This window comes from Pan paniscus, chromosome 19 (assembly GCF_029289425.2).
Source record: "Pan paniscus chromosome 19, NHGRI_mPanPan1-v2.0_pri, whole genome shotgun sequence".
NCBI classification, from domain to species: Eukaryota; Metazoa; Chordata; class Mammalia; order Primates; family Hominidae; genus Pan; species Pan paniscus.
Window position 1 is genome coordinate 35,290,469 of NC_073268.2, and position 13,754 is coordinate 35,304,222.

At 53.9% G+C, this 13,754-nt stretch overlaps 1 protein-coding gene across 15 annotated transcripts in view; it reads left to right on the forward strand.

The window, feature by feature from the left end:
• The window catches only part of MYO18A (myosin XVIIIA), a 136,490-nt gene that overhangs the window by 42,872 nt on the left and 79,864 nt on the right, over positions 1-13,754 (forward strand). For all 15 annotated transcript variants that reach the window (XM_055102067.2, XM_055102071.2, XM_055102068.2 and 12 more), the window contains one exon: positions 98-1,168. In XM_055102067.2, coding sequence (XP_054958042.2) covers positions 179-1,168 — 990 coding nt within the window. In that variant the 5' untranslated portion in view covers positions 98-178. The remainder of the gene's footprint in view (positions 1-97; positions 1,169-13,754) is intronic.

Sequence of the window (13,754 nt, forward strand, 5' to 3'; positions counted from 1 at the left end):
CCAGTGAGGAGTAGCTGTATCATTTGGTTATGTCTGGACTGGAGACACATGAGGCTCTGTTCGAATAACCTTTCTCTCTGTGTGTTTCTGTTTGCAGCAGCAAAGTGGGGCACCAAGGCCCTGTGCTAAGCACTCATAATCCTCTGGGGGTGCTACCCCTACAAACAGCACCCCCACCATGTTTAACCTAATGAAGAAAGACAAGGACAAAGATGGCGGGCGGAAGGAGAAGAAGGAGAAAAAGGAGCGGATGTCAGCGGCAGAGCTTCGGAGCCTGGAGGAGATGAGCCTGCGACGTGGCTTCTTCAACCTGAACCGCTCCTCCAAGCGTGAATCCAAGACGCGCCTGGAAATCTCCAACCCCATCCCCATCAAGGTGGCCAGCGGCTCTGACCTGCACCTGACTGACATTGACTCCGACAGTAACCGGGGCAGCGTCATCCTGGACTCGGGCCACCTAAGCACAGCCAGCTCCAGCGATGACCTCAAGGGTGAGGAGGGTAGCTTCCGTGGCTCGGTGCTGCAGCGAGCAGCCAAGTTCGGCTCACTGGCCAAGCAGAACTCACAGATGATTGTCAAGCGCTTTTCCTTCTCCCAGCGTAGCCGGGATGAGAGCGCCTCAGAAACCTCGACGCCCTCAGAGCACTCTGCCGCCCCCTCACCACAGGTGGAGGTGAGGACTCTAGAGGGACAGCTGGTGCAGCATCCTGGCCCAGGCATCCCTCGACCAGGGCACCGATCCCGAGCCCCTGAGCTAGTGACTAAAAAGTTCCCAGTCGACCTGCGCCTGCCCCCCGTGGTGCCCCTGCCCCCACCTACCCTCCGGGAGCTGGAGCTGCAACGACGGCCCACTGGAGACTTTGGCTTCTCCCTGAGGCGCACAACCATGCTGGATCGGGGCCCCGAGGGCCAGGCCTGTCGGCGTGTGGTCCACTTTGCTGAGCCTGGTGCAGGCACCAAGGACCTGGCCCTGGGGCTGGTGCCAGGAGATCGACTGGTGGAGATTAATGGGCACAATGTGGAGAGCAAGTCCAGGGATGAGATTGTGGAGATGATCCGGCAGTCAGGGGACAGCGTGCGGCTCAAGGTGCAGCCCATTCCAGAGCTCAGCGAGCTCAGCAGGAGCTGGCTGCGGAGCGGCGAGGGACCTCGCAGGGAGCCATCCGATGTGAGTGCTTCCCTGGGCACCTGGGCTAAGCAGGGATGGGGAATGTGGGCACCTCCTGCTTGACTGGGTAATCGGGCTACCCAAGAGCTGCTATCAGAGCCTAGCAGTGTGTAAGTGGGGAAGCCCTGCTGCTCTCTGAGCCTGTGGGGAAGCATGAACTCAGGAGAAGGTGCCCCATGCTCATAATCCTCTGGGGGTGCCACCCCTACAAACAGCACCCCCACCAGGTTTAACCTAATGAAGAAAGACAAGGACATTAAAGGAGTCACACCTTCGTCTCTCAACCTTGTCTGGGAGCTGAGGACAAGTCCCCAAAGGTTCACTGCGGTAGAGTTCTGAGCAGTTTGGCCAGGCCTCATGGTTTTATGGTTCCCTCCGGTGTTCTGTGTCTGTTGGATTGACCTAACTGAATTCAGCGGAATGCCTTTCTCAAGGGTGCTGGGCTAGACCAAGCTCTGCCTGAACCTCAGTTTCAGCCCTGGAGCCCTTGAGAGAGCTCTGCTGTTGGTTAGTAATTACCGTGAAAGTATTCAGCTTCTTCATTACAAGGACAGGTGAGGGGTTTGGGCACCGTATTTCCTGAGCCCTAAATTGGGGTGTATAGGCTAACATGTGTCACTTCCAGATATAAGAGACAATCTGGACAGTAAAATACAATATTTCCATGGTATTTAGATCTTGGGGATAAAAAAGGACAAATGATTTCAAATTAGGGCCGTCATGGAACATCTGAGATGTATAGCTGGTATGATTATATCTTTGGGAAAGATGACCTCAGGCCAGAGCCTCCTCTTGCCCCTGAGTGAGCAAGGAAATATCAGGTGAGGCTGCAGAGAAAGCAGGGGCAGATCATAAAGGACCTTGTAAGTCACAGTTGGAATTCAGATTTCATCCCAGTGAAATGGGACTATTGAAGGGTTCGAAGCAGGGGAGTAACTGGATCTGATTTATAAAGGTCACTTGGGCTCCAAGAGTCTTTATTACCTCTCCTGGAAGGAGAAAAAGCATGGACCTGGAAAAGCAAGAGGGATAAAACCTACACAGATAGTATGTCCTGACTGTCACTGAGACCCCAGCTGCCCGCGCAAAAAGAGCAGCAGGAGGCACAGGAGCAGAGAGGTTTAGATCAGATGGAGGAGCGGATCTCCATGGGGCATCAAGCTCACTAATCCCAGGGGTCTTTTGATAGGGTGGCTACATAGCAGTTTGAATGTCCTGCCTGGAGATAGTATACGAAGGACAAGTTGACCACCTCTGGCCATCTTCCCTTCCCAGCTGTGGGTTTTAGGACCGTCCAGATCTGGCCCCTGCTGCTTGACCAGGACCTTTTGGTACTAAGTGACCAGCCAGATGTGTCAAAGTCAGAAATGGGAGGAAGTGCTAATGGGAGGAAACAGGCAGAGTCCCGGTCCCAGCTTTCTCCCAGGGAGGGGAAGCAGCTGCTACTCAACCCAGTAGTACCTTGGGCCTGAAGAGGGGCTGGCAGTGGTAGGGTCAGACTGTCAGGAAGCACTGTAGTTGGGTTCCAGGCCTTCCTTTAACCCGGAGCTAGCGGGGTTTAGGCAGCTTTGTTAGTCAGGGAAGGGTAGTGAATGGGAGGAGGAGGCCTGTGTGGAAGACCTGGACTCTTCATTCCAGAAGCACACATTGAGCACCTACTATGTTTTAGCCACCAGGTTAGGTGGAACTCAGAGAACCACGAGGTAGAGAGGGAAGAACAAGGAGGGGTCTTTATGTCAGAAGCAAAGACTGGGCTGGGTGGTGGTGGCTCACGCCTGTAATCCCAGCACTTTGGGAGGCTGAGGCGGGTGGATCACTTGAGGTTGGGAGTTCGAGACCAGCCTGACCAACAGGAAGAAACCTTGTCTCTACTAAAAATACAAAAATTAGCTGGGCGTGGTGGCGCATGCCTGTAATCCCAGCTACTCAGAAGGCTGAGGCAGGAGAACCACTTGAACCCGGGAGGCGGAAGTTGCGGTGAGCCGAGATCAAGCCATTGCACTTCAGCCTGGGCAATAAGAGCTAAACTCCGTCTCAAAAACAATAACAGAAGCAAAGACTAACATGTTGCCATGCCTGTCTGCGTTCTTCCAGGCTAACGCTGCTTTTAACAGATGGAATTTTCTTCTTAAAGAATGAATCCCCCAGGGGATTGTTGCCAGCTCCCTGCTGAACCACAGCAAGGCCTCTGTGGGGCCCTGGGCCTGGCATCCCAGATGCTGTTTGGTTTTCTCTTTATAGCACAGGGATCATCCTGGCATCTCAGATTTTCCTAGCTTTCCCTTCCCAACTATCTGCTGCTATCCCATCCCTGGGGAAGTAGATGGTTTAGCTTTGGAGGCCCTGGTGGATTCCAAGTTATAGCTGGTATCCCTGAAATGCTGGCTCACTCTAGCTCCTATGGGGTAAGCCCAGCTGGTGCCCAGAGGACTTCTTCCCCGAGCCTCAGCCTGTTTCATCTGCCAGAGGACACAGTAGCAAACCCCATCCCCATGCATCTCCTAGAGCCATGTGGCAGGATAAGGAGACACATAGGGCTGAAAGAAGCCCGTATCTTTTCTCACCCAGGTAGGTGGTGGGGACTCATGCCACAAGCAGAGAGGACCAGGGTGAGCCCAGCGTTTCCAGCTTCCTGGGACAGGGCTGGGAGTGGCGTGGGGTGCTGCACCTCTTCTGTACCCTCAGCCTGTATCTCCTCCTCTTCCTTTTACTCCTCCTACTCCCTGTCTTGGCAGCAGTTCTAATCCCAGTTATGCGCCAAGAGAAGTCTTCCCGCCTCCTCCAGACTCCTGGGAGGGATACCCTGATGACTGTAGCCCCACAGGGACAACTCTTGCTGGCCACCCTGCCATCAGGCCATCCATCAACTGTGTCCACACATTGCCTGTCCCCAGGGAGCTCTGAGGGAGCTGACTAGCCATCTGTTATCTTCCTGCACACAGATGGGGCCAGGCCCCCGGCTCCTCTCCATGGCCTGTTTAGAAGGCCCCAGGGAGACACAGCCCCTTGGGTTTCCCTCTCACATGGCGTGTGTCCAGAATGCTGGGTTCACACCTTCATGTGTCCTGGTAGCTGCTAGATGAGGTTCCTCTGGGAGCAGGGGTGAGCCACAGTGGTAGGGTAGACTTGTGGCCTGGTAGAAATCAACCAGCAGGCCTGGGAGAACACCGTTTTCTTCTGCCATCTATCCTTCCACCTGCCCATCCATTAGGGAAGCATTTGTTGAGCACTTACTGCATACTAGGTCCTGGGCTCCAGCGGTGAGCAGCACATAATCCCAGCCCCAAGGAGCTCATAGTAAGCGGGAGAGATGGTCCAGTAGCAGACCATGACAGTACCCTCTGAGAAGCTCAACCACAGGGGCCAGTCCTGGTGCTGGGAGTGCAGCAGAGGGGCTTCAAGTCCAGTCTTGTGGATGGGTCAGCGAAAGCTGACATCTGGGTAGTAGATGAGTGAAGGGGAGGCAAGAGGAAGGGAAACACTGTCACAAACACATGCCAAGGCCTAAAGTTACGGAGAGAGAATCACATATTTCAGGAATAATGCTGGGAGACGGTGTGTGGGAAGGGAAAGCTGGGAGAAGCACTAGGAGGCATCCACGGGAGCCAGGTCATGGAGGCCCCTGTGAGCCGTGCTGGGGAACGTGAACTTTAACCAAAGGGCACTGAAGCAATTTAATCAGGGAGCAATAGGAACAGGTTTTAGGAAATCACTCTGGCTGCTTATGGAGCATGCTCTAGGGTGTAGCAAAGTTGGCTGTGGGGAGAGTGGTGAGGGAGTGATTGTGATCCTAGAAGAATGGATGGAGACCTGGACTCAGGTAGAGGCAGTGGGATGGAGAGCCATCTCAGACTCGAGCAACTGAGTCAGACTCTGGGGTCTTGGTGACCCACTGGTAGGGGCCTGAGGGAGAGGAGGGGTCATGTGACCGCCAGAGTACTGGGAAGATGCTACATTCTTTCCCCTTTGATTCCTTAGGGAAAGTTCTTGGGGGGCATCTGTATTTGGATCAGTTACTCTTAAGTTTGCTGAAGGCCAAGTGTTTCCTAAGTCTGGTGAGATTAGGGGAGATGTTGGTAAAGTTGAGGATCTCAAAACCCCAGTTGGATCAAAAATTCCCTCCTCCACTTCCATAAGTCCGGATGGGAAAGTCAAGGCCCATTGAGAAGGGGCAGAGGCCAGGCTGGAGACTAGGGCCTGGGAGAGGAGAAGGCGAGTCTGTCTGTATCCTCAGTTGGTCCATCCTAGGGGAGGATAAATGGAGTCCCTTAGGACGAGGCATGTCCTCCTGCATCTGGGAGTATAGGACTTTTCTGCTGAGCTCAGAAAAGCCCACCCAGCTAAACCCTGGCCAATGTGGTTGTCCTGCCATGGAGAGCCAGAGGTGCTGGCCAGAAAGCAAGGCCTCCTGAGCATTTTTCTTTTCTTTTTTTTTTTTTTTTTGAGACAGGGTCTTGCTGTCACCCAGGTTGGAGTGCAGTGGGACAATCTTGGCTTATGTGCTCAAGCGATCCTCCCACCTCAGCCTCCTGAGAAGCTGGGACCACAGGCACACACCACCACACCTGGCTTTTTTTTTTTTTTTTTTTTTTGACATGGAGTTTCACTCTTGTCACCCAGGCTGGAATGCAGTGGCGCGATCTCAGCTCACTGCAACCTCCGCCTCCCTGGTTCAAGCGATTCTCCTGCCTCAGCCTCCTGAGTAGCTGGGATTACAGGTGCCTGCCACCACGCCTAGCTAATTTTTATATTTTTAGTACAGGTGGGGTTTCACCATATTGGTCAGGCTGGTCTCGAACTCCTGACCTCAGGTGATCCACCTGCCTCGGCCTCCCAAAGTGCTGGGATTATAGGCGTGAGCCACCAAGCCCAGCCTAATTTTTGTATATTTTATTAGAGACAGGGTTTCACCATGTTGCCCAGGCTGGTCTCAAACTCCTGAGCTCAAGCTGTCTACCTGCCTCAGGCCTCCCAAGTGCTGGGATTACAGGCGTGAGCCACTACACCTGGCTCTCCCTGAGCTTTTGAGAATGTGGTGGGAAGGGAGAGGGGGTCTTAAAGGAAGGCTTACCACTCCCTCCCAGCCAAGTCTAGTCGCTGTGGTAGGGGTACTTCTCCTGGTGGACCGTGAGGCTGCTAGTTGGAGGTTTTAGTGTGTGGGGTGGAGTTTCTAGTCAAAGGCTTTCAGGCTGTCGGGTTCCTCATGAGGTTGCCATGTTCACGTAAACCACCTCCACGCTCAGGTGGGTTTGGGAGAGGGCATGTTACAGTGGAAAGAGCATGGGCTTTGGAGCCAGAAAGACCTGGGTTTGGGTTTTACCAAAGTTATCAAACCTTTCAGAGCCTCAGTGTTCACTTTTCCCTCAGTAAATATTTAATGAAGTTGACCTAAGGACCGGGCACTGTGCTAGCACTGGGGGATTAAATAAACAAAATATAATCTTTCCTTGAGGAAGCATAGACCTAAGTAAAGAAATGCAAAGCTGCTATCGCAGAAGTCTGTGCAGGCATACAGTGGGGCAGGAGGAAGTTCTGCCTGGGGGAAGTGGGGGGCAATCAGGAGAGGCCTCCTGGTGAAGGTGACCTGTGATCTCTATGAAATAGGCCTATTCTATCCTCCCAGAGGTTGAGAAGGTTAAGTTGGAGAAAGATGCATACCCAGTGAATTCACTCCAATTGCCTCTGAGAAGCAGAATAGAATTGCAGGCTGAAAGGAGACTTGCTTTTTATTCTGTATATTTTGTGGGTCTTTATATAAGGTAAGCATGTTTATGTTAGGCAAGTTCACGTATGTGAGATGTTGACAGGTGGTAAATGCTTAGAAACATTAGTACCCTTCCCTTCCCTGTGCCCAGTCTCTAAAGCCATCCTGGGAGGGTAATTTTGCAGCTTCTTTAATGAATCCATCCTAGTGTTCACCCATCCTTGCTCCTGAGGTTTTCTGATGCTTTCGTCTGGATTTTCCTGTAGCCCTAGCCTTATAGACAGCCATCTGAAGGGAGAGTTGGCCTTCTGGGTGCTTCCTATCCTTTTCTAGCTTATTAGAGGCCAGCTTCTCGGGCCTGCAGGCTTGGCCATTGGTGGCCCTGCAGGAGATGGGCAAGTCAGGGTTGCCTGCATCTGGGAGAAGGACAGGAGAGCCCTTTTGCTGTAGGGGAAGCCCTAGACCCCTGGGTAGAAACTGTATGAGCCTCATCAACCTTGTCCCTAGGGTACCTGGCTGCTGCCAGGAGTGGGGCCTGCAGGATTCCAAGGGAAGACTCAAAATGGTCTTGCCTCTAGGTCTGCCAGGCCGGGTTTGGAGCACTGGGCTTTCCTAGGGCCTTCTGGTGGTGGTGGAGCAGCTGTATGCTGCCTGGCTCAGTGTTCTACAATGCTTCTGTTCCTGAATTTACTGCAAGTGATCCTTGGAGCGTTTTTGTTTTGTTTTGTTTTGCTTTGGGTTTTTGGTTTCTGTTTCTGTTTTTTTGTTTGCTTTGTTTTTTTTTTTTTTAAAAACAGGAAATTTGTCTTCATTTTGTGCCAAAGCTTCAGGCACCCCTGGCATCTGAGTCTTGCCATGTGAGAATCCTGGCTTGAGGGCTCGGTGAGGGACCCTATCTAAGTCCTTTAGGTAATGAAGGGCTGGGGGCAGGGGGCAGGTGTCAAGGGCATGGGACGTGGTGGGTGAAAGGTCTTTGGGATTGTCTATTGTGGAGTAGTGGGATGCATGGGACTGTCAGGGCGAAGCAGTGGACTAGATCATTTCCAGGGCTCCCTTCTCTGTCCTTGGAGGCACCATTCTGCCTTCTTCCTTATGAGATGCTCGATGAATTGCAGCCCTGGAGTACCGTGGCCATCCAGCCTGTGGGTGGTGGGCACAGTGCCCAGGCAGCACTGACCTGAGTATGGGTACATGACATGGTCATGGCTGCTTCTGTGGGCACAGCTTGGAGCCTTGGTGCAGGGGCAGGGTCTTAAAGGTAGCCTGCCCTTGCCTCTTCCTGTCATGGTCCCTTCCTGCCTGCCCTGACACCCCAAGTCACCCTGCCCTCTGCTCCCTTCTAATCTCTCTTATTTACATTGGAATGGTTCTGGAAAATACCAGATATGCAAACACCCTGACTGGGGGTGAGTGGGGAGTAGGGTGAAGGGGAGTGTGTGGCGGGTGGGAACACAAGTATTTTAAAAATGCTACAAATCTCTACAGCATTTCCCAGAAACCACAGGCACGCGCTGCCTGCCAGCAGGGCTCCCGCCACCCCACTGCACTAAGCTGCTGTATTCTACTCACTGCAGTCTTGGGGGGACGGTGGGGACTGGTGACCCAGCTGAGGTGAGGGCTCCCCTGCTGCCTGGGCAGGCAGCCTGGCGCCTCCGTTGTCAGTCCTGGGCAGCGGGTATGGTTGTGCCTCAGGCATCTGGCAGCACTGAGGACGCCCACCATGCCAGACAGCCACTGGGAAAGAGCGGAGTTTTCAGGGCCCCCACCTCTGCTGTGCAGTTTGATGGGGGGCAGCCAATTCAAGAGTCCCGCATGGTGTTTGGCAGCAGCTTCTGTTCTGTTAAATACAGGGGACAGTGTTAGCAAAGCTTATTTTTTCAGTTGTGGGCTCTAGTTTGGTTGGGAAACTATTTCCTTAGACCTGGGTCACCCCTCGGGCTCCCTTAATCTCCCGCCATATGTTCTCCAGAATCAGGGCATGGCGTTCTGCCCTGGTGCGACTCAGCCCGGTTGCTTTGCACAGACTCTGGGCCAGGGCAGGATGTCGGTGTTCGCCGGGTGTTCGCCGGGTGTTTTCTGTGGCGCTCAGTATGGTGCATAGTGTAGACACGTGCCCTAGGTGGTGTTTAATTGATCTGGGTAAGACTCAGCCAAGGCAGGGCACAGTGGCTCACGTCTATAATCCCAGCACTTTGGGAGGCTGAGGTGGGCAGATCGCTTGAGCCTAGGAGTTTGAGACCAGCCTGGGCAACATGGCAAAACACCATCTCTGCAAAAAATACAAAAATTAGCCAGAGGTGGTAATGCACACCTGTAGTCCCAGTTACTTGGATGGCTGAGGTGGGAGGATCCCTTGAACCTGGGAGGTTGCGGCTACAGTGAGCCGTGATTATGCCATTGATTATGTCACTCAACTCCAGCCTGGGACACAGAGCAAGACCCTGTCTCGAAAGAAAAAAAAAAAAGACTGAGCTAAACAGAAATGCCTTGGGGGAAGGGCATGAAAAGTTCTGGCAAGGTGAGGATCACGTCTAACATTCACTGTAGGTTAGGCGCTGTTCTCAGTGTTTACATATATTCACTTATTTAATTTTCTCAACAACCCTTTGAAGGATCATAACAATCTGTTTTAAAGTGAGGAAACTGCATTACTGAGAGGTTAAAGTTAGGCAAATTGTGTAAGGTTGCACAGGTATTAAGTGACTCACCAGGACTTGAACTCAGGCCATCAGCTCTTGACTAGTCTGCTGTATAGGGGAGAGCAAGGCAGTATCCGGATATCCATATAAATCCACTGCCTAGCTCAGACCTTCTGACTCCTGCTGCCCTGTCACTAAAAGCCTCTTCACCTCCTTGTCATCCTTCCAGAAGGAAACCAGGAGTGATGGGCCATTCTTGAGCTGTGGTGGTGTGCTGCAGAAGGGTGTGACCATTGCTCTCAGTGTCTCCTGAGGGTTAGCCAGAGGAAGTGAGCCCAAGTGGCAGCAGGCAGGATTCAATCCTGTGGGAGCCGGGAGAGGGAAGGGTGGAAGAGGGACGCCTTAAGAAGAGAAGTGGCACCTACATTGGCAGCATTTGATGTGGTCCCCAGGAGTGGAGGGCCATATGCTAGATCTGGGAGTCTGGGACGTTGCCCCTCTCACCTTTTTGGCCCATACTGGCATGCTAGTGCTGATCTCCATAGCACTTGGGGTGACAGGATCCCTGCAGTGTCACCTCTGACCAAGAGTGGGCTCGCCGTGTTGCTCAGGGCCACGCTGTTGTTTCCTCTGTGCGTTGTGGAAAAACAGTGGCGGAGCACAGCCTGGCAGAGGGCCTAGCAGTGGTGGGGGCAATGCAGGCTTCTCACTGGCGTCTACCCTTGAGCTCCTGCTGTTCCTTTTGTCTGTAGCCCCTTTCTCTGCCCTCCCTTGTACACTTCTACACATTGGCTTCAGTTTGAATATCACTTGTCCCTGATCCTCCCAGACCATGTCAGGTCCCCACCTGGCAACACCCCAGCCTTCTCATAGCATTCACAAGATGGTAATTACTGAGTTATCTCATTCCTTCTCCAGTGCTGGAGCACTGCATGAGGGCAGAGGATATTTGTTGAAGGAAAGAAATGGTTCTGTACTCAGGAACTGGTTTCTCATTCTCTCTGTTCGGTCTTCCAGACCAGAACCAAAACTTTAGCTCAGTTTTGGGTCCTGGACCCCTCCTGCTCTAACTGACCTTGGTGACTTGTCTCTAGGACCTTAGCGTGTCCCATCTCCACCCATGGACTGTTTCTTGCATGCCTGGGGCCTGGCATCTCTCACAGGACTGGAGGAGAGGCAGCTCTGTGGGCATCCAGGAGCAGGAGCCTGGGAAGGGAGGTCCTGGGGACAGGCTGCCTCCTGCCCCCACACAGGAGCCCACATGAAGGTGCCAGGCTTGGGTGAGAAGAAGATTCAGGATTACATGGGGGCTACGCAGCATCTGTCTCAGACCTTGGAGGAATGCGCCTGTCTCACTGGCTGCAGGTCTCTGAGGGGCTGGAATGTGGCCCAGTGGGGCTTCCTCTTCCCTTCCGCTGCTCTCCCTGAACTGCCTTCATGCTGGAATGTCAGCAGGATGGGAATTTTCACAGCAAGGATCTTACCCAGTCACAGCAATGGATTCCAGCTGGAGCCTGGGGACAGCTCCCACATGTCCCTACCAGGGAAGAGAGAGTGGGTGCTAAGGCAGCCCCAGTTGCTCTGCTCCTGGGGCCCAGGCTCAGCTCCCATCCCCTCTGGGAGACAGTTTTGGTTCCTGGAACCTTCCCGCTCTGACTGGCCTAGGTGACTTGTCTGTAGGACCTTAGCATGTCCCTACTAGGCCAGGTCAGGGGGAACCTGGGCTTCTGGAGCTGTAGGGCTCAGGAGAGGGAGTGGGAGGCCTTGGAGCCCGGAGACTCCATCTCTGAGGAGAGAATGAGGCTGGCCATGTCCCACAAGGCCTTGCTACCTCTGGTGTGAACATGAGTCAGGGAGGGGAGCCGCCTCGGATTCCATCCTCAGGTGGGGCCAGGCCTCTGGACCCAGGTTCTCTGGCCTACTGGGGCCACCCAGCCTCGGTTGGAGGTGGCCCTGCCGAATTCATCACCTGTATCTGTCTTGTACTCTGTGGGTCCCGCAACACCTTCGGGGCCTGGTTCCCTCTCTTAGTGACCTTTCTGGCTCCTGTGCCCTTTGCCCCCGATCTCATTTCTGCTGGCTCCTCCCTCCCACTCCCATTTCTGCAGGGAGCTGACTCACTTCCTCCCTCCCTCCCCAGCACCTCTCACTGCCAGGCCCTGGGGCAAGCAGGGTCCACACAGGGCGGCAGGTCCTTCCCATGGAGCTCTTCTCTGGCAGCAGGACTGAGGCTGCCCCGGCCCTGGGGCAGAATAGGGCTGCATGTGTGGTGGGGAGGAGGCAGAGCTCTGTGCTGTAGGAAAGGCCAGATGTGGATGTCCCCAGAGCCTTGTTGCAATCAGGGTGGGACGTCAGGACACCTTGATGAACACTGCTCCGTGTCAGCCCCTGAGCCTGGTTCTGTGGAGAAGAAAGGCTGAAGATAGCACCCTGTGATGATGGAGCCTGTGCTTCTGCAAGGACAGAAGACATGTGCAGGAAGATCTATCTCAGCCCTGGGTGGCATGGGCTAGAGGCCAGGCAGTGACAGCACCGTCAGGCAGCGTGAGACTGTCATGACTCTCCGTGACACCCAGTTTCATGCCCGGCCCCAACACATCAAGGGGAAAGTATCTAGAGATTCCAGTAGAACCTTCCAGGGACATGGCGAGGGGAAGGGTCTGATACCATCTCCTTGTGTGGTTAGTTCTTCCTGCTGGGGGCCCTTCCCTCATGCCCCTGCCCCTCCTTCATGTGTGGACTGCTTTGGTTGTGAAGCTGATTGCAGAAGCACTGGGCTCAGAGCAGTAAAAGATTTCCTCCCCGGCTGGGCTGGCATCTTCTGCCTCGCCCTCCCCAGAGCTGTCCAGGCTGTGGGAGCTAGTGTGCCTGGCACTTCAGGCATGGGGGGAACCCAGCATGTGCTGAGCCTGGCACAGCCCTGCCTCCTCTCAGCAGGCACCTAGGTTCCCTAAAGGACACGGGCACAGGCTGGGTCGAGTCCCCACTCACTTGGCCATGCCTCAAGATCAACAGAGGCAAGAGGGAAACTGGGCCCCCTGCCTGAGAAGCCTGGGGGGACTGCTGTGGCCTGTCTTCCTGGAATCGGTGACCAGCAAACATCCCTATTCCCCTTAGCACTTGGCTTTGCCTGGCAGAGCCCCGATTGCCCTGGCAGCCTGAGATTCTGGCCTCAGGATTTCTGAACAAGAAAAGGGGTTTCTTGCTTAGATGAGGTGAGGGGCAGGCAGGAATGAAGCCTTCTCCTAGGGGTACCAGCCTGACCACCTCACCCCAAATGCCCTTGCCCTCCCTCGAGGGAGGCGAGCCACCCTGTGCCGGCACACTGAGGCCTGTCTACACGCCTCTCCCAGGGCTGCCTGATCACTCTTGCCTCCACCCATCATCACCTAACTTCGACCTGGGGAAGAGAACCACAGAACTGGGTTCTGTGGCAGGACACCCAGCTTAGGAATGGCCTAGGTGCCACATACACACGCGCGCGCACACACGCACACACACACACACACACACACACACACTCTGCAGAATTTAGAGTGGGTTGTCCTTTTCTCCCAGACCCCTCCAATTTCTGCCATTTACTTCTAGCCCTTACCTTCTCTGTCCAGAGGAAAGCAGCTGGCTTCGCACCAGAGGACTTTCTCTCTGGGGTAGGGGAATCAGTTTTCCTGCTTTAATCAGGGCTTTGGGGTCCTCCCCCAGCCCCCTTGTCTTCCTTTGATGACTGATTATGAGGTCTCTCTTCTGTGCTCTGAAAGAGGGACCCATCTTATAAAGGGTCCTCTACCCTTTGTCCCGCCCATTTTCTTCAAAATCCCAAAACTGCTGCTCTCATTGTTGCTGTAGAAACAGATGCTTGTCAAACATGAAGTTGCTTGGAAGGACTAGTTTTGGCTGCAGGAACTGCTTTCAGCTCATCTGGGGAGGAGAGAGGAGGAAGAGAGGAGGAGAGAGAGAGAGGGCCCTAGGCAAGGACCCACAGGTGAGGAGTTGTGTGTGGTTGCGAAGGTGTTGTTAACACATTGCTAAGTATTGGCTACAGCTTGGCCTCTGGAGCCAGACTGCTTGGGTCTGAATCCTGGCCATGCTGCCTACTGGCTGAGTGACCTTGGGCAGATTATTTAATTCCTCTGTGCCTCATTTTCCTCATCTATGAAATGAGAATAATCATAGTAGTTTCAGTCCAGTGTGATTGTTCATGCCTGTAACCTGAACACTTTGGAAGGTTGAGGCAGGAGGATCA